The sequence below is a fragment of the Rhinoraja longicauda genome, chromosome 24 (assembly GCF_053455715.1).
Source record: "Rhinoraja longicauda isolate Sanriku21f chromosome 24, sRhiLon1.1, whole genome shotgun sequence".
Taxonomy (NCBI): domain Eukaryota; kingdom Metazoa; phylum Chordata; class Chondrichthyes; order Rajiformes; family Arhynchobatidae; genus Rhinoraja; species Rhinoraja longicauda.
This window is the reverse complement of record NC_135976.1, coordinates 9236529-9264276: the sequence shown is the minus strand read 5'-3', so window position 1 is coordinate 9264276 and position 27748 is coordinate 9236529. Positions and strand designations below refer to the sequence as shown.

Here is a 27748-nt window from a genome sequence, read left to right as displayed (position 1 = left end):
TGGGTCAGGAACATGAAGGTTGATGGGAAGAAGCTGTTATTGAACCTGAAGGTTATGGTTCCCAGACTCCTGCACCTTCTTCCTGATGGTAGCAGTGAGAAGAGAGCGTGGCCAGGGTGATGTGTGTGGGTCTTTGAAGATATTTGCTATCTTCTTGAGGCAGAGCTTCCTGCAGATCCTTTCGATGGTGTGGAGATCAGTTTGGACTGGGCAATGTTCACCACTTTCTATAGCCTCCGTCATTCTTGAGCGTTCAAAGATTATGGATCGTCCTCCTGTACTCTGACTCAACTTTACCTGTTATTCGGCTTATGATAGTGTAATTGGCTAAATTAAAGATGGTGTTGGAGCTGTGTCTGGCTACATAGTCATGGACATAGAAAGAGTTGAGCAGGGGACTGAGCAGTTGGCCCTGAGATGCCCCTGTGCTAATGGTCAGTGAGGAGGAAGAGTTGTTGCCAATTTGCGCTGATTGAGGTCTGTTGATAGGGAAGTCGAGGATCCAGTTGCAGATCCAGTTTCCTGAGTATGACAACGAGTTTGGAAGGGATGAAAATATTGAACTCTGAGCTGTAGTTGATGAACAACAGTATGAGGTATGTTTAATGCCCATTTAAACTTGGATTTGGGCATGACCTGGCCTTCCTTGTTTTAATCGAATACAGCATGTGTTACAAACCTAGCATGTACTCATGTTACAAATGGGCACTGGCTTTCATTTAATCCATATGTTTTCCTACATAAAATAATGTTGTGTTGTATTATATTGTGGAACATAATGACTGTCAATGTTAATAAGAACCTCTGAAGCATCAGATGGAATTGATCTTAGTGAAATGTCGCTGCTGACATTTTCAACATGTTTTACATGGAATTGATTATTATTTTCCAAAGGTTTTTTTTCTTCATTCAAAACTTTGATGCAATTATAATAAATCTTTTACTTCCTTGTTGGCAGAGTGGAACTTTCCATGAAAAGTGGGCTAACCACAAACATGCTATGCTGTTGCAAAACCAACAGATCCGTCCGCACTGCAGTTAACCGTAGGCAAAAGGAAGACATGAGACATTTGCTCCTGGCACTCAGAATCCCAACACAGGGGAAGCAGAGCTCTGGCCAAGATTTGTACGATGCTCCCCGTGTAAAGAAACATCTCATGTCCAAAGCAAGGATGCTGGTGGGCAATAAACAGCAAAAGCTGGGATTGGCGAAAATAAATTTGACAACAAGAAGGCAAATATATGGGGCTAAGGATGTGTGGGAAAATAACTGCAGATGCTAGTTCAAATTGAAGGTAGACACAAAATGCTGGAGTAACTCAGCGGGTCAGGCAGCATCTCAGGAGAGAAGGAATGGGTTTCGCTTCGGGTCGAGACCCTTCTTCAGACTGATGTCAGGGGAGGGGGCGGGACAAAGATAGGATGCAGTAGGAGACAGGAAGACAGTGGGAGAACTGGGAAGGGGGAGGGGAAAGAGAGGGACAAAGGAACTATCTGAAGTTGGAGAAGACAATGTTCATACCGCTGGGGTGTAAACTGCCCAAGCGAAATATAAGATGCTGTTCCTCCAATTTGCGCTGGGCCTCACTATGACAATGGAGGAGGCCCATGACAGAAAGGTCAGACTGGGAGTAGGAGGGGGAGTTGAAGTGCTGAGCCACCGGGAGATCAGATTGGTTAAGGCGGACTGAGCGAAGGTGTTGAGCTAAACGATCGCCGAGCCTGCGTTTGGTCTCGCCGATGTAGAGAAGTTGACATCTGGCAAAGCGGATACAAAGAGAGGTTTTTGGGAAGACTGAAAAGTAGCAAAATAACGTTAATTGAATATAAAATTCCACACACTGAAATGTGTGGTATTTTGCAAAATCTGCTCCTTTCTAAACCATGATTGTAAACATGTATAGTCTTTTTGAGTGGATAGCCCACAAACAAAACCTTTTCACTGTAGCTCAGTACACATGACAATAATAAACTGAACTAAAGCTAAATGAAACTAAATTAATTCATTTAGAATATTTACTTATGGAACAACTGGCTTGAATGAAATACTACACAGCATGGGGCAGGTCCTTACAATAAACAATGGATTACAGAGAGGATTAAAAACTGAAATGGAATCTTTCAGCATCCCTCAGACTAAAACGACAGTAAGGTTTCCCAGCTTCTGTGGACGGTGAAGTGGAATTAGGTGGAAACAGTCATGATGGACAGAACTCTTGCAATCAACTTCACAGAAGACTATTGAGATTCCTGGTAATGGAAGGGAAGAGAGGGAGGGAACAGGAGGAGGCCATTCACAGTAGCAAAGATTTCAATTTCAATTAAGTGTATAAGATATCAGTGCAGGAGTTGGCCAACTGGCCCTATGCGTCTGCTGCTCCACTCAAGGTCATGGCTGATCTTCGACTCCACCTCTGCTTTCTTGCACTATTTCTAGATTGCTTGATTTCTTTAATATCCAGACACCAATTGATCTGCGTCTTGAAATATATTCAATAATGTATCTTCCACATCTTTCCAGAAAACAGAACTCCAAAGATGTTCTGCCCTTAGAAGAAAAGATTTCTCTGCATCTCTGACCCAAACTGTTTAGTCCTTACCCTGAGACTGTTATGCCTGATTCTGGATTCAACGTTGAGAAGAAACATCCTCCCTGCAACTGGCCTGTTAAATCCACTAGGAAGTTTGTAATTTTTAACAAGATCTCCTTCCAGTCCGCTTAATCCTTCCGCAATTAGTACATCCATCCAGGGAATCTTCACTACACACCCTCTGTGACAAACACGTCCTTTCTTAGGTAAGAAAAACTAGGCAGTGCACAATCCTCCAGATGTGGTCCCACCAAGACCCTATACAATCGCATTAAAGCTTCCATACTCCAAATATACCATTTGCCTTACTATTCATTTGTTTCACCTGCACGTAGACTTTCTATGACTTGTTTCCTTTAAACTATACCTAGACCCCTTTGAGCAAAACAACACCAACCAATAGTTTGCCATTTAAAAAAAATCCTTTTCTATTTTGTGTTCCAAATTGGGTGACCTCACATTTTTCTACCTAATATTCCATCTGCCAAATTCTTACCCACTCATTCTGCTTGCCTTCATCTCACCAAAGCCTCTACATCCTCCAAGCTCACAATCACTTCTAATTTTGTATCATCAGCAAACTTGGAAACATGACACATCTTTATGGTATTGGGGAAATGTGTTAACATGGACTAAAGAATGGTTAACACATGGATGAGAAAGATTCAGAATAAATGAGTCTTTTTCAGGCTGGAAAGATATCATTAGTGAAGTTTACAAAGGATCAATTCTTGGCCTTCAACTAGTTACTGTCTATGTTAATGATATGGAAGATGAGGCAGAGTGTAAGATATAAGTTTGCTGATAACATGAAAATAGGTGGGAGGGAAGGCTGAAATTAAGTTTGGAAGTTTCAAGAAAATATGAATAGATTGAAAGAAAGGGTAACAATTTGGCAAACTGAGCTGAATAGTCGGAAGCAGGGAACCAGGTCAATCGGCACATCATTTCACATGGATCAGTTAACATTACTGTAAGAATGTAGAAAAATAAGAGGCCATGCACCTAGGCAGGAAGAATTGAAAGGCAAATTATCTAAACAGAGAGAAACTGCAAATAAGTGGAGTACAGCGAGATCAAGGTGTTTAAATGTATGAAATGCAAAGGGTTGGCATGCAGGGACAGCAAATAATTAAGAATGCAAATAGCATATTGGTCTTTGTTACTGGTGTATTGGTGTTTGATAACAGAGAAGTATTGTTATAATTGTACATGGTGTTGGTGAGGCCCCCACTGCAGTACTATGTATATTTTGGTTCCTTTATTTGCAAAAGGCTAACCTAGCATCGGAGGCAGTTGAGAAGAGATTCGTGATGCTGATGCCTGGGCAACAGGGTTGTTCCGGCACAAACGGCTACAAAAGATAGATTAGTTTTCATTAGAATCGAGAAGACAGAGTTTATTTTACTGCAACATGAAAGATGCTAAGGCGCACGAGAAGGGAAATATTGAGTGGAAAGGACTTGAATAGACATAGTTACAAGGGGCTAGTCATTTCAAACGGAGGTGTACTGGAATTTCTTCCCTCAGGGAGTGCTGAAGCTTGGAATTCTCTGCCCATTGATTACAGTGGCCAGATCACTCGATCTATTTAAAGAGGAGGAAGATTAATTTTTGAAAGGTGGGGGAATTGAGGCTGAGCATTTGAGGCCTGAGGCTGTTCAGTCCTGATCATATTGAGAGGCCAGGTGGTGACCCCTTGCTCCTTGTGTTCTTTGGTCCCCCTTGGCCAAATCATTGATATACACTGTGATTAGCAGAGGTGCAGGTATGAATCCCTTTGGTAAACCACTAATCACAGCCTGACAACCTTTCATATTTTCTCAATGATTGGTTTCTATCCAATAAGTAATTTATTTTGCAATATCTGATCCCTTTTTTATTTATTGTAAAGATATTATCTCAGTTCACAAAAATTTGGGAAACGTGCCTATTGTTCTACTGTGTCACATTTGGGCCTCATACTCTCCTGCTAAAATAGCCACAAACTCTCAGTGGGATTGTGATCGTGTGCTCTACATTTTGTGCCAGTGATTTCTTGCTTTCTCTCAGGAGACAGTGAGAGAATGTAAAACCGTACAATGCAGAAAGGACTGCTCCAGTGGTCTTGAAGCGAATGACAATGTTTAATTATCGTGTCTTAAGGTTTCATATAGACATGTGTAATAAGGTGAAAAGAAATAACACGCTCTCCAATCCTACAGCTCATTGGGAAATACACAAGAGGAAAAAATATGAAAAGCAGAAGGTGAAACAAGGGCTATTTTAAAAAGGAGAAAAAGATGGAAAAATGTTGAGACTAAAAGTTGAGCTTACGTCTCAGCAGGAGCAACAACTGGTCTTCAATGCACCCTGGGTAAGGGAAGATGCAAAACAAAACCAGCCAATTCTCCAAGTATCCAGTGACTATCACTGGAAAGCACACGCGAATGGCTGGCAGGGAATGGGATTATGTACCCTGTGTCACATTTATGTTCTCCACTTTAATTGTAGCACATGACTGATGCAAAGCCAGGAAATTGAAAAATAAATGATTTTAGAAAATTTGAAGAACAGTTAGAACATATTGCCTTAAATTTGTTCCAGGTCACCATGTAAACTGAGTCGTAGACTTTATGTTTGGTGTTTTTATGAGATAAGGAAACTGTATCTTAGCTGTATCAGTAGACAAAGTAGAGTCAGACAACTGAGAAATACATGCTGGTTTGATTACAGTTTGAGATAATGCATGTTTCCCTGTGAAGCCCATAAATCTCCCACAATGAGTATTTGCAGCATGCACACAATTAATTAAATCAAGGCAAGGAGTGTGTGGAATGAGCCTGTGCTGCTTGGCTGCTCTGCCTGATGACAGGTATTAAATGTGATACAACAGACCATTTAGCTCCTTTTAAATGTGAACCAGCCAAGCACTCACTTTCCTTTGTAGATTATAAACTCTATATCCCACTTGCACTAAAATAGCTACAAAAATATTTTGTAGCAATTTTCTTCCAAAGATGGAAAATTTATCCCCTAGATCAATTTGCCCAGAACTCGTGAGGCCATTCCCACTGTGTATATATCGCACTATGTCCCCCTGCATGCACACAGACCAGTTCAGTGCAGAAATAATGGGTGGTGCAACCAAAGCACATGACCATGTTGTGGGGACAGTAAAGGACGAAAGACCCCCTTTCAGATGGCCACAAATACCTCTCCTGTCTGAGCAAAATCAGACAAAAAATTGAAATTGGTGAACGGTTTAGTATTAGAGCTGTTGTGGGCTTCAATCTTTAGCTTCAAACTCTGTCCCCCCCACTCGTTAATAATAGGTTCTCTTGCACCATCTCTATCATCCAATCCTACAAGACCATGGATCCTCATCTTCAGTCGAAGCCACTCAAGAAAAGATAAATTCACCTTTCTGTACAACTTTCCATCCTTAGACGACCTCAATGTACTTCAGATTTGAAATGCAATATCTTGTTTTAATGTGAGATAGAGAGTAACTAGGAATAGACTGAGTGCCCCGGGAACTTCCTTTCATTTGCTCACTATCATTCATAAAAGCTTAGATCAGGAATTGTTTTTACAAGGAAATTAATGTGGAGACCCTTGGCACAAAGATGAGCTGGGCACCATTCGTGCTTTGGGACAAACTTTCCTGCCGTTTCGCAAACCAAACCACATGAAATAAAACAACTTTACTGAAAACAGCCCAGCTTGGTCAACTTCACACAGACCACATCAAAATATTAAAGGGTAAATAAAAATGGTTTGAATCTGAGCAGTTCAGTAATTATTTTCAGCAATGAATGGCCACAAGCCAGAGTGCTTCACAAATCACAATTTAATTGGTGCACTGAAATGTTTGTCCCTGCCAATGTTTCCGACGAAGGCTCTTTGTTGAGTCTGGAATTGCTTCCGTCGTCCTAGTTTACCTGCTTGAATGTGCAATGAACCCACAATATTTTATCATGTTATAATCCACAAGGGACCTTGCCTCTACTGCCACAAAAGTAGATTACATTATGGTCAAACCTAGGTGAGAATGTCGAAGCCGGCCCAAATATGGCATCACAATACCTCCTTGTCTTGTCTGCGGTTCGCATTCCTCTCCACTGCTGTTGACTGGGAGGTCGACCACAGCTTTCATTTATCGAAGGGCAACACTCCCTTGTTTTGAAAGAGGTGGCGTCCTCAACAATATACATGTTGCCAAGTCTATCTTAGCTGACACAATATCATGACGAATGGTGTCAACATGTATCATCTGTCTATAACCTCTTCTTGGCATCTTCGGGTTCTCTTTTTCCACTCCCTCCCAACCATAAACATTCCAATCCTACACCACATAACGTCTAAGTGCTGATGTAATGGTTAATCTAATGTCCCTGACAAAGGAAATGGGCAGAAGGTCTTCATTTCACAATAGCCAACGTGTAGAATAGTCTGAAGAAGGGTCTCGACCGGAAACGTCACCTTTTCTCCAGAGATGCTGTCTGACCTGCTGAGTTACTCCAGCTTTTTGTGTCTATCCGGTTTAAACCAGCATCTGCAGTTCCTCTCTACACATATGAAGAATAGGCCACTGGGCTTCAAACCTGTCCCACCATTTAATACGATCAAAGCTGCTCCATTCCACGTTTTAACTCCTCCTCTCTGGCTGATTCCCATAAACCTCAATTTCCTGATCTTTAAAAAAATTACCTCCCTCCACTTTAAATACTTCTAATGATCTGGCCTCCACAACATTCAGGGGCAGAACATTCACCACCCGCTGTAAGAATAAAGTGAAAATTTCCAGTTTAAATTTATCTGCACATCTTAAGACCTCAGAGGACCATCGGAACACAGCTACCAGCCTTGGAGGGCATCTACAACACACGATGCCTCAGAAAAGCCACCAGCTTCCACAAAGAATCTTCACACCACTGCAACAGTCTGTTCGAACTTCTACCATCGGGCAGTTCGCCTTCAAGGCCTTCTACGCCCGTACCTCCAGACTCAGGAACAGCTTCATCCCCAGGGCCATAGTTGCTATGGTCACATCGCACAATGAACCAGCACAGATCTACTTGCACTTTATTCTGTTTTAAAACTGTTCTAATTTGTTTCATTGGGTTGTTTAAATTAATACTGACTAGCTAATTAATTTATTGCATCGTATGGGAGGCGCGTTCCCAATCTCGTTGTACCCCTGTACAATGACAATAAAGATATATTGTATTGTATTGTAAAGGAGGTGCATTATAATTTCAAGAATTGGTGGGCATAAGGTTAATAGCAAATGGGACTTGATCAGACAAGCGTGAAGCACCCAGGGAGAGCAATCTCCATGCTTCTCTGATATTACACGATTTTGTGGAGGAGTTGGGAAAGGAGAAAGATAGGAATGAGTCATATTTCAGTGTTTTGTACCCAGCCAGGCAAATTCCTGGGTGTTAACATCTAGGATGACCTGATTTGGCCCCAGCACATAGATGTAATCGTGCAGAAGGCGCCAGTGCACCTACTTTCTTCGAAGTTTAAAGAGATTCGGTATGTCGCCGAATACTCTCACAAACTTCAACAGATGCGCTGTGGAGAGTACTCTGACTGGTTGTATCATGGTCTGGTACAGCAATTCCAATGCACAGCAATACAAGAGGCTGTAGAGAGTAGTGGACTCAACTTTGTCCATCACGGGCACAGCCTCTACAAAGCATCCACACGCGAAGCCGCCTGAAGACGACGGCATCTATCATCAAGGATTCCCACCATCTGGGCCATGCCCTCTTTTCACTGCCACCATTAAGCTGGAGGTACAGAACCCACACCACCTGGTTCAGAAACTATTGCTTTCCTACAAGCATCAGGTTCTTAACAACTCGTACAACTCTAATCCTACCACAGCCAGTCTGAAGAAGGGTCTCGACCCGAAACGGCACCCATTCCTTCCCTCCTGAGATGCTGCCTGACCTGCTGAGTTACTCCAGCATTTTGTGAATAAATACCTTCGATTTGTACCAGTATCTGCAGTTATTTTCTTACACTACCTCAGCCCCTGAACACTATGGACCATCTCTTGCACAACCACAGACTTGTTTTTCTAGTTGTGTTTTGCACTGATGTCTTGCTTTTGCAGTCTTTTCCTTTTCACTGTCTTGTATAATTTATGCTTTGCGTGTTATCCAAGTCTATGTGCCTGCGATGGTTAAAATGGTTTCTACAATGGTAGCTTGTTCTACTTGCTATCCATCAAATCAAAATATACAAGAGTACAATAGATCCTCTTTCGGAGCAGCACGCACAGAGTCGCCACTTTCCAGCACCATCTTGCAATTTCCAACTCTCTGAAAAGTCTGATCTTGGCTCAAGGAGATGTGCATTTTTTAATTATTTCATAAATTGCAAGATTTTGTTGGATGAGGCATGATGCTGCAAGCAAGATTTTCATTGTGCTCACACTTCACTATTCTTTTACTTCACTGTACTTTTGAACATGATGTTGAACATGATGACAAACTTGATGACTTGACAAATAATCAGCTCCTGTTAATCTACCCAAGTTCTAATGCAAATCCCCCCCTGCTGCACCTGTCTTTTGCTTTATGGTTCCCACTTTGCTCCCGAATCAGCATTGGTCACATCCTACATGATCATTTGTTATACCGCCAACCTTTAGTTTTGTTGATTGGGTATGGTAAAAAGAATCAATTATTCCAAATTATGGGAAATTGTGTGTTTTGGAATATCGCCAGTTAAGAAGCCAAATTGAGATGTGATTTGCCCATGGAATTATTCAGTTATAAAGGCATTGTGGGATTCAAACCCTGAGAAAAGGACAAATGCAGTCAGAGAAATTACAGCTGGAAAGAAACTCAGGTTTCCATGTGTCTTTATCACATAAAACATAGAACAGTACAGCACAGGAATGGGTGCTTCAGCCCACATGATGCCAAGTTAAATTAATCTCTTCTGACCACACATGATCCAGGTCCCTCCATTCCCTGCAAATCCATGTGCCTATCAAAAAGTCTCTCAAATGCCACTATTGCATCTGCCTTCACCACCATCACAGTCAATTCTTCAACAGAGCAGCTTGTTCCAATATCTTGCCTCTACACTTTATTGTTTTATATTCTCTTTTCAAGTAAGTTGCTCAATTCCATTGTAATGATGCACTATCGTTGCCAGAATACCCACTTTTGACAAAATATCCCTGTTGCAATAGCCAGAAACATTTTATACTGACTTCACTCTTTGTTCTTCTAATAATAGCTTTGCGAGTCTGTCTGGATATCACTAATCCATCAACTGGAGATCCTTGAGCACCCTTTGGAAACCACAGAAGTTTGAAAACCTTTTCTTATGTCTCCATTGGCCTACTCTGTAGAACAACTAATTATAGCTTCTCATTTCTGGTGTAGTTACAGTGAATCAGAGGCAAAATTATCAGCAAAGCTGCTCTGCTCTAATATTCGAAGGTTGGCACAAAAAAACTGGAGTAACTCAGCGGGACAGGCAGCATCTCTGGAGAGAAGAAATGGGTGACGTTTCTGGTCGAGACCACCCATTCCTTCTCTCCAGAGATGCTGCCTGTCCCGCTGAGTTACTCCAGTTTTTTGTGTCTATCTTTGGTTTAAACCAGCATCTGCAGTTCCTTCTTACACACTGTTCTCATATTCTACTGATACCAAAGGGTGGTTAGAATTAGCCCAAAAAGAGCAACTTTTCATCTTTGCCCCTTCGGGCGATGCAACAACTCGCGAGTCATACAAAGGAGCAGTGTTGAAGCTTTGCTCTTGTGACACTACTTCTAAGTGTTAAGCATTGCCTTAATGCTGCTCTGGGGTATCAGCTTACGTTGTATATTTGTGACCTGGATGATGCATGCAGGGAATTCACACTTTCATGTGTATGAAGGAACTGCAGATTCTGATTTAAACCAAAGTTAGACACAAAAAGCTGGAGGAACTCAGCGAGACTGGCAGCATCTCTGGAGAGAAGGAATGGATAACGTTTCTGAAGAAGGGTCTCGACCCAAAATGTCACCCATTCCTTCTCTCCAGAGATGACCATCTTTGTGACGATTCTCACTTTCATAACATTTCTGCCTCAATCCTGATTCCTGTTCTTGTTCCACAGTTCAGCTTTGCTAGTTTGCTGTAAAATGAAACCTAATGGAAAGACATGTCAGTGTTAACTGGGTACTGCTGTTAGGAAAACAGGTTGACAAAAACAACATGGATTGTTAAGGCTATTGCAATGCAGATGTAGGCATTTACCTCAAGTATTTGAATTCCGATTGGAGGCCGTCAATTGATGCAAGATGGACAAGCTTTTTGAGGCATCATAGGGTCAGCAGAAATGCACCAAATTAGTGAAGCATCTGGATAACATTATCCACATGATTTGAAAAAGACGTTGACAAATTAAATGTTGAAAAATATTAGAGCCTCGGATCTCATGGAATATGAAATCCCTTCTCTGATGTTGGAACAGCCAGGAGATTGGGTACTACATGTGAAGGTCCACAACGTAAGATTCAACAAGATTGATCAACAGCAAAGGAGAAAACAGAAAGGAAGAAATAAATGAAATGGGAATTGAACTAAAGGGATCTCGTTGGGCTCAGGACATCCAGGTCACAAATATACAACGTAAGCTGATACTCCACAGCAGCATTAAGGCAATGCTCAGGACATCTCTCCTGCTCTTGGAATTGTTGCAAAATAGGTCTGGGTTGAGGAACAGCTTCTTCCCAACAACCATTCACTATACACTCCAACTAAACTTTAAACTAGGGCGGCACGGTAGCGCAGCGGTAGAGTTGCTGCTTTACAGCGAATGCAGCGCCGGAGACTCAGGTTCGATCCTGACTACGGGCGCCGTCTGTACGGAGTTTGTACGTCCTCCCCGTGACCTGCGTGGGTTTTCTCCGAGATCTTCGGTTTCCTCCCACACTCCAAAGACGTACAGGTATGTAGGTTAATTGACTGGGTAAATGTAAAAAATTGTCCCTAGTGGGTGTTAATGTGCGGGGATCGCTGGGCGGCGTGGACTTGGTGGGCCGAAAAGGCCTGTTTCCGCGCTGTATATATATGATATGATATGATATAACTACAAACTATCTTGGTTGCCTCGGGACTTTGGGCATGGTTTTGTTTTGACAGGTACATGGATAGGACAGGTTTGGAGGGATATGGGCCAAACACTGGCACTTGGGGCATGTGCTGGGACATGTTGGGTGGTGTCGGCAAGTTGGGCCAAAGGGCCTGTTTCCACATTGTATAACTCTATGAAAGAATGGCAGAAGTAATCGCTGACAGCATTTAATAGATATCTGGATGAACACTTTATTCATCTACGTTTTGAAAGCTACTGGTAAAACGCTGGAAGATGGGATTAAAATGGATGGGTGCCCACTGTAAGGCAAGGTTATGATTGACCATGCTGTATGATCGTAGAACTCTACGAATGCCCTTAAGAAGGTGGTGATAAGCCATCTTCTTCTACTACCACATACTTCTTGTGAAGATACTTAGGTAAAGATGGGAGAGATAGTCTGGCGAACAGAAGAGGAGTCCAAATAGATAGATAGATACAATCAGAAGTGATTGCTCCACTGCCTGCAGGTATAGCAGGCAGCGAAGAAAGCTAATGGCATGTTGGCCTTCATAACGAGAGGATTTCAGTATAGGAGTTAAGAGGTACTTCTGCAGTTGTATAGGGCCCTGGTAAGACCACATCTGGAGTATTGTGTACAGTTTTGGTCTCCTAATTTGAGGAAGGACATCCTTATAATTGAGGTAGTGCAGCGTAGGTTCACGAGATTGATCCCTGGGATGGCGGGACTGACATATGAGGAAAGATTGAAAAGACTAGGCTTGTATTCACTGGAGTTTAGAAGGATGAGAGGGAGTCTTATAGAGACATATAAAATTATAGGGCGGCCCGGTAGCGCAGCGGTAGAGTTGCTGCTTTACCGCGAATGCAGCGCCCGAGACTCAGGTTCGATCCTGACTACGGGTGCTGCACTGTAAGGAGTTTGTACGTTCTCCCCGTGACCTGCGTGGGTTTTCTCCGAGATCTTCGGTTTCCTCCCACACTCCAAAGACGTACAGGTATGTAGGTTAATTGGCTGGGTAAAGGTAAAAATTGTCCCTAGTGGGTGTAGGATAGTGTTAATGTGCGGGGATCGCTGGGCGGCACGGACTTGGTGGGCCGAAAAGGCCTGTTTCCGGCTGTATATATATGATATGATGATGATATGATATTAAAGGACTGGACAAGCTAGATGCAGTAAAAATGTTCCCAATGTTGGGCGAGTCCAGAACCAGGGGCCACAGTCTTAGAATATATGGGAGGCCAAATTTGTGGAATTCTCTGCCACAGAGGGCAGTGGAGGCCAAATCACTGGATGGATTTAAGAGAGAGTTAGATAGAGCTCTAGGGGCTAGTGGAATCAAGGGATATGGGGAGAAGGCAGGCATGGGTTATTGATTGTGGATGATCAGCCATGATCACAATGAAGGGCCGAATGGCCTCCTCCTGCACCTATTTTCTATGTTTCTATGATAAAAGGACAGAGTCAATGGGACACAATCAGAAGGGGTAGAATCAGAGATACACAAAATGAATGATAAGGATAGAGAGATAAAGAAGCAGAACAGAGTTTGAAGGGACAGAGCTCAGCTAGACATGTTCAGAAGCAGAAAAGCAAAGACTTTATTAAATGTAATTAATTTCCCTTGAAACACGTTTAAAATAAAATGATTCAGGATGAGTGGAGGTGCCAACTGTTACTGCCCATGTTCAGCAATGGATAACTTGTACGTTTTAATGCTTTACTGCAAATAATTTTACAGCTGAGATATTTCTTGCTTCTCCATAGGGGAAAATGCAGAACTTTTAAAGAGCCAGCATCAAACCTAGTCTGCACTCACCCCGAACATTTATCTGCCGCGCTCCTGATTTCTTGTTTCTGTGACTAACGAAAACATGGTTCTACATCATTTAAAACATCAAGATCATGACTGGCTGATAACGCCTGGCCACCCCTCGCCAACATTGGCTTCTCCCCAAAAGGCTTCTGTGCTTACGTGACTGCAAGCCTGTCGAGATCACAGCAGTGGTCTGTTTGATGAGCACCATGAAGGGACTGCACTGTGATAAGATTCATTGTTACAGTATAAACACTTGGTGCAGGCCAAATATCTCTCTCCTTGGAACAAAACTAGTCTTGTTTCTGAGACAAAGGATGTCACAAGTTCAGTTAACAGTAAAATTCAAATTTTGGACGTGGGTTGTAAGAGTTGGCACCTTGACTCACCTCTAATAACTTTATTAAGGAACACCCCATATTTCGCTTGGGTAGTTTACCAGGGGGTATTGAACATTGATTTCTCTAATTTCAGGTAACTCCTGCATTCCTTTCCCCCCCCCCCCCCCCCCGACTTGCAGTCTGAAGAAGGGTTCTCACCCGAAATGTATATTCCTTTTCTCCAGAGATGCTGTCTGACCCAGAGTTACTCCAGCATTTGCAACAAGTGTTTAAAGGGAAATGTATTATATCTAATGACTTCTGCTTCTGAATGTATCTCTCTCTAGCTTGACTCAATCCCTTCTAACTCTGTTCTGTACCTTTATCTCTCTATCCTTTCCCTGTATCTCTGACTCAACCCCTTCTGATTCTCTCACAGTCCCAACTCCACTCACCCCATATCATTGTATTTGACTCCATGCCTCTCTCCATGAACCAGTTTCACTACCTCAGATCCCCTGTCTATTTATTGCTCAGTGTTCAGTAGTACAGCAATGGAAACAGGTCCACCGGGTCCATGTTGACCGTTGGTCACCCGTTCACACTAGTTCTTTGTTATCTCACTTTTCACACTCTCTCCCTGGACACTGGAAGCAATTTACAGAGGGCCAATTAACCCACAAAATTGCACGTCTTTAGGATGTGGGAGGAAACCAGAGCACCCGGAGGAAACCCACAGTCACAGGGAGAACATGCAAAGTCCGCACAGACAGCACCCGAGGTCAGGATCGAACCAGGGTCTTGGCTCTGTGAGGTAGCAGCTCTATCAGCTGCACCATTGTGTCACCTCTCTCCTCAATGCACTATCCCTTTATATCTCTGTGTATTAAAACCTCCATCATCCTTTACAACTCTCCTGTATTAACTATCAATTGATTCAACTCTCACCTAAATCCCCAATCCCCCTTTCAAACTCTATTCTCTATCTGTAGGAATTTAAGGATCAATCCTGTATTAGGTTTATCAGTCTTTTTAGAAACTAAAAAGAACTGAACAAAGCCAGGGCTCACAGTCCCCTTGTCATTATTGATAAGATTTTTCACTTCACATAGAATAGAAACACAGTTTCGTTGACCTTCAATGTCCATGCCATCCATCAATTACCCATCCACACTAATCTACAGTCTACGTTTGATAGTCATAAATGAGGGTTATAAAGGATGATGGAGATTTTAGTATCCAGAGATATTAAGGGCTCGCGGATAGAGGGTAGAAATTTGGGCTGTGTTTCTCTCCCTACCGTCAGTCATCAAGTTCACATTAAATACCCTTTAAAAAAACGTTGCTTCTCCACTCATTTCAATGAAGGGGGATTATGTCACCTTTTGGTTAATTAACTTTTCTTCTCGAGTGTTTTTAAGTGTTTTGAGATTTTTACTTCTTAAAACTGTTTTAGAAGTTTTTAACATCTCCACTCCCTGCAATCCTAAACATACAGGGCCGCTATATGAGGGATCAGACCAGCCCTCTATTGCAGATTGCAGCTTCTTAAATGGGTTGCAGAAGGCAAGTCTGCGGTTATTCCAAAATTCAAAGGCAAGTGCAGACATTTCACTGCAGATCATGAATCTTGGTCCTGTCAAAATTCATGTCCATCGACAAAATGTGCAGCAATGTCCTTCTGCAGTACCCAGGTTCTGCCAAAAGAGGACCCCAGTGAACTGTGGATATAACTGCCCTCTGTCCCAACACCAGTTTTCCACAGTTCTCTGTGGAAACGACTCTCACAGGTCCAAGCGACTTTATTCTCACAAGATCAAATCCGCAGGATTTGGGCAGATGGAATTTTCATCTCTTGAGAAATGTTATATTTGATGGTAGTATTAACATGCAGATTAAAAATGATTAATGTTAATGCCTGAAGCTGAGATCCTATGCTTTATAAATAATTGTAATGGATATTGCGGCCAACTAGAAAAACATTCCAATCTTAATCAGATGACACAGTAGCGATTTTTTAATATTCTCACACTCTATTACCTGCCTCCAACACAAACTAACTCCACACTTCCAAAGAAATTCACGATATTTACAGATGATTTAATCGCCAAGGTTCACGTTCCAACTCAAAACATTTTTATCTTTCAGTTACATCGAAAATCTAATCTTCTTGGTTTTACATATCAGATAACACTGCACAACAGCAATATCACCATAACAGAAGCAACAAACGCACCTGCTTGAGTTTTTGCTGATGTTGCTGAAAAAGCAGCAGGTATTTGTATACAGCCAGGTAAACGCCATAATTTCAGAACCCCCCTACCTGTTAATGAGCAATTTATGAGTAACTGCAACCAGGCTTTAGTAGGTAAATCGAATAATAGAAATAAAGGTGAGATTGCAGTGGAAGCACGTTATGTACATTAAAGCAAATAGCACAGAGGTTTGACTCACCTTGACAAGTCCTTTCATTAGTCAGCAGTTTATAGCCCTTTTTGCAGCTGCATTCGAAGCTTCCAATAGTATTCCTGCAGACGTGGTCACAGCCACCATTGTGCAGGCGGCATTCATCGATATCTGCGTAAAGACAGATCCAAGGAGTGAGAAAAAGATGTAGAAAAGAGAAAGGCACAGAGTGGCGGACATGCATAGACACAGAGACGGAGAGACAGGGACAGAGACGACAGATACAAAATGCTGGAGTAACTCTGCGGGACAGGCAGCATCTCTGGAGAGAAGGAATGGGTGATGTTTCGGGTCGAGACCCTTCATCTGAAGAAGGGTCTCGACCTGAAAGGTCACCCATTCCTTCTCTTCAGAGATGCTGCCTGTCCCACTAAATTACTTGCAAACTTGCTAAATTAGTTGCAAACGGAATTTAACTGTGCAAGCATTCCCACTTCCTATTTTATGATACATAGATACATAGACAATAGGTGCAGGTGTAGGCCATTTGGCCCCTCGTGCCAGCACCGCCATTCAATGTGATCATGGCTGATCATCCACAATCAGTCCCCCGTTCCTGCCTTCTCCCCATATCCCTTGATTCCGCTAGCACTAAGAGCTCTATCTTACTCTCCTTTGAATACATCCAGTGAATCGGCCTCCACTGCCTTCTGTGGCAGAGAATTCCACAAATTCTCAACTCTCTGTGTGAAAACGTTTTTCCTCATCTCAGTTCTAAATGGTCTATCCCTCATTCTCAAACTGTGGCCCCTGGTTCTGGACTCCCCCAACATCAGGAACATGATTACTGCATCTAGTGTGTCCAATCCTTTAATAATTTTATATGTTTCTATAAGATCCCCTCTCATCCTTCTAAATTCCAGTGAATACACAAGCCCAGTCGCTCCATTCTTTCATCATATGACAGTCCCGCCATCCTGGGAATTAACCGTGTGAACCTACGCTACACTCCCTCAATAGTAAGAATGTCCTTCCTCAAATTAGGAGACCAAAACTGCACACAATACTCCAGGTGTGGTCTCACCAGGGCCCTGTACAACTGCAGTAGGACCTCTTTACTCCGATACCCAACTCCTCTTGTGATGAAGGCCAACATGCCATTAGCTTTCTTCACTGCCTGATGTACCTGCATGCTTACTTTCATGATAAAAGGAAGAACGTTGCTAAAGTAGATTGAGATGGTTGGCTCAGGATATTGCCCTGCGGAACTCCTGCAGTGATGTCATTGAGCTGGGATTATTAGCCACCAACATCCACAACTGCCCTTCTTTAAGTAAGATATATCATTTTGCTGAAATCGAGACTCACTGTGCCATTTATTCTTTTATATAATTGTTTCTGAGCGCTTAAAATACATGAGAATCACATTCTTCCCTTCCTAAATTTCTTGCACTTCCGGTGACAAATTTCCAGTCGGAATAACACAACTGAATGTTTGTTTTGAGTCAAGCTTCTTAAAGGATTGAGAGGTTGGTAATCCAAGTTGTCTGACACAGAGTCTTGCCATTTAACCTTCAGATGTACATTATCTAGCAGATCAACTGTACAAAATGGCTTGAGCATTGAGTCAGTGCATATATAAGTAGATAAGGTACATACAGTATATAAGGCAACAATATGTCTGGAAGATTCCCTTCCTTTGCCACAGAAGAAGCATACACAGAACTACTCCAGTTAGAAACCATCAATGTGAATACATTCAAGCTGATGTCCAGGTGTGGTACTGACCACCTTGTCAACAGAAGAAGGATTTTAAATAAAAAGAGCACATACAAACATGAATTATGAGAGAGACTTCAGTTAGGTGCAATTAGTTCAGACTCCATTTTGATATATGGTTTGCATAATGACTCCACCATACACTATGTTTTGGTGAGGCATAAATTTTGGTGCTTATCCTAATCTGGTGTTTGTAAATTATACGATTTATGGGAAATTCAAACCATATTTCCCCTGGGGAACGTGACCACAAAATGAAAAGCATTAACATTATTTGGAACCTCATCTTGATTCATACCAGGAGTCTAATTTAGAATTTATCCACTTTAAAATAATAGGAGTCACGAGCAAAATTAAAGCAAATGGAAAAATTTTGTTTACTTCATCACTGAAACATAAATAAGGTTCTTGGCTGCTTCAGCCTCTTCTGCCTTTCAATAAGATCATGGACATTAAAGATCATGGACATAACACCACTGACATTAAATAATCACCAGCTCTTCCTCTTATCTTATAACCTCTTCCCAAAAATCTAACAAAGTCTGAATTTAAATGGATGATTTACTCCCATATCACTTGTCATTTAGGGAAGTGCAGAGGTCTTTCTCCCGAATGGTCCAGTTCTAAATTTAATAATGTATTCTCCAGTTCTAAAGACCCCAACCATCAGAAATAGTCTAGCTGTCCTTCCCAGCAGCTCTTCTTCCCTTGAAAACTTCAATTGAATCAGCTGCCAATGTTATACATTTCAAGGAATAAAATTTCTCATCATAATTTATCATTGAGATACTGATATCATTCTGGCAAATTAATGTCACATTTTTGTCAAAACTAACATCTGCCCACCTGCTCTTTTACGAATTTTGACAATTTTTTGTGCCTGGTCATGAAAATGGATTCCTAGATCTTTCTGAAACTTCACACTTTTAGCCTTTCACTGTCCAGAAGATAAATGAGCTCACATCTGTGTAGGAAGGAGATGCAGATGTAGGTTTACACTGAAGACAGACACAAAATGCTGGAGTAACTCAGCGGGACAGGCAGCATCTCTGGATAGAAGGAATGTATGGATGTTTCGGGTTGAGACCCGAAACATCATCCATTCCTTCTATCCAGAGAAGCTGCCTGTCCCGCTGAGTTACTCCACCATTTTGTGTCAACCTTTATGAGCTAACATTTGCCTATATTGAAATTAATTGATGCCATTTATCTAATAATCGGTATATTTATATCATCATTATTATCTCTTTACAATTTAATGTTTCCATTGACTTTGAATTATTGTGGTCCCCACACTGATCCTTGCAGGTCACTCTTGCCATTGACCTGGAATTTTAACTCTGCTTCTCCCTTCACAAATGTTGACTGATCTGCAGAGCATTTCCAGCACTTTGTTTTTATTTCAGATTTCTATAAACTGCAGTATTTTAGATGTTAACCACTTGTTGCATCCTGGCAGTTTGATGGTCTGCTGGGCATTCCTGCAGTTTTGGCTAATTTCCTGGACAGCTCAGTTGTTTTCCACTAATTCCATGAGCCTCAACCTTCACTCACAGTGACGTGAAACCTTGAGGAACATGAGGAACCATCATGTTTGCTCTCTGCCTTCAACCTTATAGGCGTGCAGAATTAAACAACTTTAAAATAATTCTAAATAAATATGATAGACACAAATGCTGGAGTAACTCGGCGGGTCAGGCAGCATCTCTGGAGAGAAGGAATGGGTGGCGTTTCGGGTCAAGACTCTTCTTCAGACTGAGAGTCAGGGGAGAGGGAGACACACAGTGATATGGAAGGGTAAGGTGTGAAAATGAGAGATCAAATGGGATGTGGACCAAGGAAAATGTAGAATAGATCATTGTTAGCTAGGGGAAGGTGACAATGAGGCATACAAAGATCAAATTTAATCAGGAGGACAATATTTATTTAAATATGACCCAAACATAGACCATCAAGTAATTTTTTATTGTAGTGAAATATCATATCATATCATATCATATATATACAGCCGGAAACAGGCCTTTTCGGCCCTCCAAGTCCGTGCCGCCCAGTGATCCCCGTACATTAACACTATCCTACACCCACTAGGGACAATTTTTACATTTACCCAGCCAATTAACCTACATACCTGTACGTCTTTGGAGTGTGGGAGGAAACCGAAGATCTCGGAGAAAACCCACGCAGGTCACGGGGAGAACGTACAAACTCCTTACAGTGCAGCACCCGTAGTCAGGATCGAACCTGAGTCTCCGGCGCTGCATTCGCTGTAAAGCAGCAACTCTACCGCTGTGCTACCGTGCCGCGGTAAGGAGTAAAAATAACGCGTACAACTCTCTGAGGAAAGAAGGGGAATGAATGTGCTGAGTGAATATCCAAAGGCAGTCAGAGATATTAATGAAGACACAGAAAAAAGCTTGGCTCAGGAGAATGTCGTAAATTTAGCATATACCAATTAGCCATCTTTTTTCTTGGAAAACTATCCAAAAGAGCGTTGCAGTGGGAATTTCATCATTCCTGGTTCCAATAATGGTAAATAGTTTCAGAAGTACAAGTGTGAATCCATAAGAGAAGTACCTGAATGAACACCTGGAGTTGTAGGCCATGAACCAGAAAGAGACTCAATCACATTCCATGAAGACACAAAAGACTGAAGATGCTGGAATCTGGAGAAGATGATAAACCGCTGGAGGGTGCTCTGATTTCCACCCAACATCTCTAAGACATGCTGGACTGTAGGCTAATTGGCCTCTGTAAATTGTCTCCAGTGTGTGGGGAGTGGATAAGTGGGATGACATAGAACTAGTGTGAGCGGGCGATCGATGGTCGGCGTGGACTCGTTGGGCTGAAGAGCCCGTTTCCATGCACTATCTTTAAAACATCAGAAATTCAAGAAAAATATTTCACCACTGAGAACGTGATTAAAAGAATGTGATGAAGTGGTTCAGATAAATACCACTGGATCCATTTATAAGGAAGCTAAGTAATTATGTGAGAGAAAAGAAATACCAGGACGTGGCAAAATGAAGCCCAGTGGGTGGAGGGACTGTGTAGAGCCCCGCACAGACATAAATCTGTTCATCCTAATGGCCTGTTTCTGAGCTCTGAGAGTGAACACTTGGAATGAATTTTGAGGAGAGTGGTTAAGGGGGAAACCTGGAATCACTTAGCAGCTTGTTGCAGCAAAGTTAGTAGCAAGATTAAGGGTGTAGGTTGAACAGGCAGATTAGGGTCCTGCTGCTTCTGATTTAGCATGGTATCTTTTGCATGTAATGACCATGCAACCTCTAACAATCCTCTTCTGCCATGTAAATGTCATGAAGTGATACTTAGGTTAAAATGAATCTGTCACTGATCCAGTCAACAAAAGGGAGCTGGAAGCCATCCTCCTCTTCCTCTCCGTCTGCACGGAAGTCACACCGGCAGGTTAAGTACGGCAAAAATTCCCGTTATCACACAGAGGTTATCTTGGGAATAAATAGAAAGTATTATTTTGAACCACTTACTTCATTGGAAAAGTAATTGTGACAAGGGTACTTGCAAAAAATCTGGGCGTAGGCAAGGAAAAACAGTGAGATGTGACATAGAGAGATTGGGAAAACCTAATGTGTGATCTTGAAAACTGGTTTCATTGCTGCTTATATTGATATTAACTCAATCTGGTTACAAATACAATGACTGCATGCTGCTGAAGAGTTTGTCAGGTGCTGCGTGGCATTTGTCTGAAGATCATGTAAAAATTCATCATCACCTCTGCTTCAGGACATTTACCAACATTTCCAGAAGCATGGCAGTATAAACGATCGCCCCGACGTGCAGCGGCAACGGCAGCGGCGGCGTCTTCGCCCGCCCCGGATCGCGGGGCTTGGGTCGGCCCGCCGCGGACCTTTCACCGTCCGGCGCGGCCTGGAACGTGGCAACTACAACAGCCTGACCGCGGGAGAAGACGGCAGGGGAAGAAAAATGACATTCTGGCCTTCCATCACAGTGAGGAGGGGACCGGAGGAGACTCACTGTGATGGATGTTTCATTTTTTTGTTGTTTTGTGTTGGTTTGTGGTTGTGTAATTGCTTATTTTATTGCTCTTAATGTTGGACTGTGGGTGACGAAATCTCGTTCAAAAGACTTGTTTTTTGGATGGCAAATAAAGGTAATTCTGATTCTGATTCTCAACAGTAGAAGCAAATAACCTCAAATGCTGATTTATATCAAAGATAGACACAAAGTGCTGGCTTAACTCAGTGGGTCAGGCAGCATCTCCAGAGAAAAAGGATGGGGTGACCTTTCGGTTAGGGACCCTTCTTCAGTCTTGTCTGAGGAAGTGTCCCAACCCAAAACGTCACTCAAGTATCTGTCCTCTGTTGGTTTACTCTGATTGGGCATACAGGGTAGACACAAAATGCTGGAGTAACTCAGCGGGACAGGCAGCATCTCTGGAGAGAAGGATTGGGTGACGTTTTGGGTCGAGTCCCTTCTTCAGACGGTATTATCTCAAGTATAAAATGAATATTTTAACATTGTAATGAAGGGTGTAAGTTTGAATAAGTTTATTGGCCAAGTATGTGCATATACAAGGAATGTGCCTTGGTGCTCCGCTCACAAATGGCAACACAAACATACGGTTAACAATTAAGAATAAAGCATAAACACATCAAAACAATAAGGATACAACATTACGGTCTAAACACGCGGGTGAAAATAAACCAGAGCAAAAAAGAAACTACAGACTTTGGGTGAAGCAGCAGAAACTGACCTTTGCATGTCTTTCTGTCAGGCTGTAAGGTGAATCCCACCGGGCAACTGCAGCGGACGCCAGTGGCAGCATCCTGACACGTGCTGTCACAGCCTCCATTGTTCACAGCGCAAGTCTCTGTGGGAAGGAAGACAGAGTGGGTGGAGGTCAAACAATGCCATCTTCAATACCGCCTGAGTTTAGCATCACCATGCACATTCAGGACATCAGGACTTCCTGAACAGAAATACCTGTCATCCTGCAGATATGTGGAAAAGAATAGAGGGATAAAGACCACATGCATGCAGATGGTATTAGTTAGATCAGCATCATCGTCAGTGCTGACATGGTGGGCTGAAGGCCCTGTTCCTGTGCTGTACTAAAACACAGTGCTGGAGGAACTCAGTAAGACAGACAGCATCTGTGGAGGGAATGGATTCTAATGTTTTGGGTTGTGATCCTATTTCAGACTCAGTCTGAAGAAGGGTCCCGACCCGAAACTTTGCCTGTCCATTCCCTCCACAGATGCTGTCTAACTGGCTGTGTTAGTCCATCGCTTGGTGTTTTGCTGAAGAATCCAGCATCTGCAGTTCCTTGTGCCTCCTGTGCTGTACTATTCCATTTTGTTATGATCAACACTGTGACAAAATAGAGAACCCCAAGAGTTAAGGAATATAAATTTGGCAAAGGCTTGTACATCTAACAAAGCACTTTATTTGCCACCCCAACCTGACTTAAACGGCTGCCTTTCACTAACACTGTGAAAGCAACTCTCCTCTTGTGTCTTGTGGAGGTTGCCATTCTTTATGCCAGAATCAAAGTCATGTGATTTCACCTTATTCTGTTTAGCCTGATTTGAAAAGGCCAATTGATGCTTCATACCCGTAGGGCGTTAATAGGTAAGAGAAGTTGTGGTGAGTGCTCAATTGGTCAGGCCTGGAGAGAAAGACAGGCCTACCCTTCTGTGTAGGCATGTTGTGGCTCTCAGAACTCAATACTCAATTCAATAAATGGAGCCAACCCATCTTTCCAGCTTGTGTCAGAATGCCCAGTCCTTATGGGGATTCCGCCTGTAACGTTCACTCAGTTTCTCTCTCTGCTAGAAGAGAGGTAGATAAGGTAGATGCTGCAAGCTCATCTCCCCCACGTCAACGTTATTGCGACCTGATCTGCTGAGCATTTCCAGATTTCTCTTTTATTTCAGAAGTCCAGCAACTGCTGCGTTCTGTATTTTTTTACTCCCTTTTCTGCTGACATCCATCTAACTCTATTTACCCCTCCGCCTAATGGATCAACTATGATTAGAAAGCTTTCATCGCCCTCTCTTAGATGGCAGCAACAACATTTGTGTCACCTGGATTTCCTTGGTCTTCATGGTAACACAGACATTCTTGTTTCCCTCTCCGACCTTCTTGCTTCTCTGCAACTTAAAACACACTTGTTTTCTCACTTTTGCAAAGCTAAAATATTAACTTTTCTTCTCTCTCCCCAGATGCTGCCTGACCTGTTACGTATCCCCAATGTGCTCTTGTTCATATTTATGATTCCCAACGTCAGTAATTTTTAAAATTATGAATGATTGAAAGAAGACTAATTTGTTCCAAAATTGTTGTCCTTAAAAGTTAACTTTCTTCCTCATCTCCCCTACACAAACGTTATTGCTTTGTCAATGGAAAAATGCCGATAGTTACATAGAGTCATTCAGCATGGAAACAGGCCCTTCAGCCCACTGGGTCTGTGCTGTTCATCCAGCACCGATTTTAAACAAATCTAAATTAATTCTCCTCACATTTCTATCAACTTTCAGATTCTATTACTCACCTAAACACCAGAGGTAATTTAGGGTGGCCAATTCATCTACTGAACTGCATATCTCTGGGACATGGGAGGAATCTGGAGCACCCAGGGGAAACCAAAGCACACATAGGAAACCCACGTGGTCACAGGGAGAGTGTGCAAATGCAGTGGAGTTCAGGATTGAACCTGGGGCTGTAGGAACTGTGATGAAACAGCTCTCGTTGCTGTGTCCCTGTGCCTCCCTTTGACAGTATCTCATTCCTCCCCACCCCTCTCCTCCTCCTCCCCTCTATTCCACAGGATGCTGACAGAGACTGGTCAAGCTCAAACAACAAGAACAACCCTCAGGCTGAATATGAATAGAATTTGAGATTAGTGCGTGGGTTTCCTGAGGTAAAAATCAAAAGTACAATAACTCTGCAGAACAGACACTGCATAGATTACCGTGAATAAAAATGATTTGCAATGTGCTGAGCTTCCTAGAAATCTGCCTGCAGCAAAATGCAAGTAATGACTTGGAGTCATATGATAACACCATCTAATTAATGTCAATTGATCAGCTCCACATGTCTTACATAAACATCACATGACACTGAATTTAAACAGATCCTCTCTAAATCTCTTGACAAATCAGTTAAATACAGAACAGCTTTTCCATATTAAATCCATAGGTCTATAAACAGGTGGAATTACATTTTTTAGTACCGCGTGTTTATACAGCACATTACACCGCTTTGTCAATTAAGTTTTACGTTAAGGTAGTGTATCCATCCATTCCAGGATGGAAGGGCAGTGGAGCTGATAACTTGATGTGGATCATACCTGTGATGCAGATTATGTGCTGATAGCTATAAAAAAGTTCTGCAAACATCAATAGTGCAAAGTGCAAATCAATCCCAAACACCAATGATAAGTAAGGAGTCCCAACCCAAAACAATGTCCATTCCTCCCCAGATGCCCTGGCCCACTGAGTTCCTCCAGCACTTTGTGTATTGCTGAATGATAAGTAAGGAACAACGTTTAAAAGAACAAACAGTAATGTTAGTTCAAAATATTTAAAGTAATAAATAATACTTATTTAAAAAAAGACAGGAGCAACCAAGTAGATGAGCAGACATGCTTTTGCATGCAAGATGGAGTTTAGTTCTGATATGCTGAATAGCCTTCACTTATTGATTACCTTTTTTGATTGATCATTCTTGATTAAATCAAAAAGCAATCTATAACTTCACACTTGAGGAGGTCAATTCATGTAACACCAAAGCAGGAATTTATTTTTAATAAGCAAAATATTTTAGAATTATTTCTCATGAAGGTCCACTAATCCTCTATAAATTAATGTTCATATTCTGCTGCCATTTTGTCAACTGTTTTCTGCTATGACCACTTGACCATCTCTCCAATGTGCCAACAACTCCTAAGTTCCATACTCCAAACATCATTTCTTAATCAACTCTCCCCCATCATTTCCTTCAAGATGTCCCTTGGTCGAAGGGATATAAATAAGTAAGGATGCTCAGACTTTTCACGAGGTAGGAGATTCTCCAAATACAAACTCGTAAAAAAATGGTATTGATGGTGTTTTATTATCGTTGTGTGCCCGAAGATATAATGAATAGCTTAGCTTGCATACTGATCAGTCAAATCATACAATTTGTCAGTACAATCAAGTCATACACAACTGTAGCAAGTAATGGAAATTAAAAAGAAAGTGCAAAATATAGTGTGACAGCCACAGAGTAAGTGCAGCTAACAAAAAGTGCAAGGCCCATAAAAAGGAAGGTTGGAAGATTGGTTTATGAGAGATTTATTTATTTTTTATTTTTTATTTTATTATTATTTTTTTTTTTATAATATTTTATTTTTGAAAAGCATATGTACAAATCGAAATAAGAAAAAACACATTTGTTACAAAGTTCTTACATAGCTTCAATTTTTACATTTTTGAAGAGAGAAAGTAAAAATAAAAATATAAAACTATAAACTTGGGGAGAGAGAGTAAGAGGGTTAAAAAAAAAAAGGATCTAACAATAAAAATTAACGGGAGTAGATCCGGGAGACAAAAACCACAGCTGTACATCCAACCCCCAACTCAAGTTTCAACTTTTTATTTAATTTTTTTTTATTTTAGTCCTGTGCCAAACCCATTTACTTTTCTAAAAATTCAATAAATGGAGACCATATTTTTAAAAATAACTCAGGTTTGTCAATTAAGGCAAACCTTATTTTTTCCAAATGCAGGGTCTCTGTCATTTCCATAGTCCACATTTTAATTGTGGGGGTTATTGGTTTTTTCCAAAATTTAAGTATTAGTTTTTTTGCAGTTATTAGACTGTAATCAAGAAAATGTACCTGACTTACTGTAAAATTTGTAGTATGTTCTGATAATCCTAATATAATTAATTTTGGGTCCATATCTAATTTTTTATTAATAACTTTAGAAACTATTTTAAAAATCTCCAACCAGAAGTTTTGCATTTTTATACAAGTTACGAAAATATGAGTTAAATTAGCTTCTTGAAATTGACATTTATCACACATAGGAGAGATACTAGGAAAAATCCTATTTAATTTCGTCTTCGAATAATGTAATCTATGTATTATTTTAAATTGTATTAAGGAATGTCTAGTATTCAATGAACATTGATGTATATGTTGTAAACTTTCATCCCATATATCTTGCATTATAAATTGATTCAATTCGTCCTCCCATGCTCGTCTATAAGATTCTGATGACGGAATGTCAATGTCAAGGAGAATATTGTAAATAAAAGATATTAATTTATTTGAGTTATAATGTCGATTCAGGCATACATCAAGTGTTTCTGGACCTCTAAACTTATATTCTTGCATGTGTGATTTTACATAATCTCTAAGTTGTAAATATCTAAAATAATTATTAACATGTAATCCGTACTTCTGCTGTAACTCCTGAAACGAAAGAAAAGTTCCCTTATGATAAAGATCTCCCACCCTTTTGATTCCATAACTTTTCCATTGAGCAAAGCCTCTATCTAAGACAGACGGTTTAAAAGAAGGATTATTCGCAATAGGAAGGAAAACAGATAATTTACTCAATTTTAACGTAAGCTTTAATTGTTTCCAGGTACGGATAACACTATGTATAATGGGATTACCTCCATATTTTTTTAAATTTAAATTTATTGGAGCTAAGAGGATCGCACCAATATCGAATGGTAAACAATCCTCTTTCTC

At 41.4% G+C, this 27748-nt stretch overlaps 1 protein-coding gene across 2 annotated transcripts in view; it reads right to left on the bottom strand.

Moving 5' to 3' along the window:
• The window catches only part of LOC144605411 (signal peptide, CUB and EGF-like domain-containing protein 3), a 252372-nt gene that overhangs the window by 51541 nt on the left and 173083 nt on the right, over positions 1 to 27748 (bottom strand). For both annotated transcript variants that reach the window (XM_078420626.1, XM_078420627.1), the window contains exons 7-8: positions 22757 to 22873; positions 16276 to 16398 (exon numbers count right to left, since the gene is read on the bottom strand). In XM_078420626.1, the coding sequence (XP_078276752.1) occupies positions 16276 to 16398; positions 22757 to 22873 (240 nt within the window). The remainder of the gene's footprint in view (positions 1 to 16275; positions 16399 to 22756; positions 22874 to 27748) is intronic.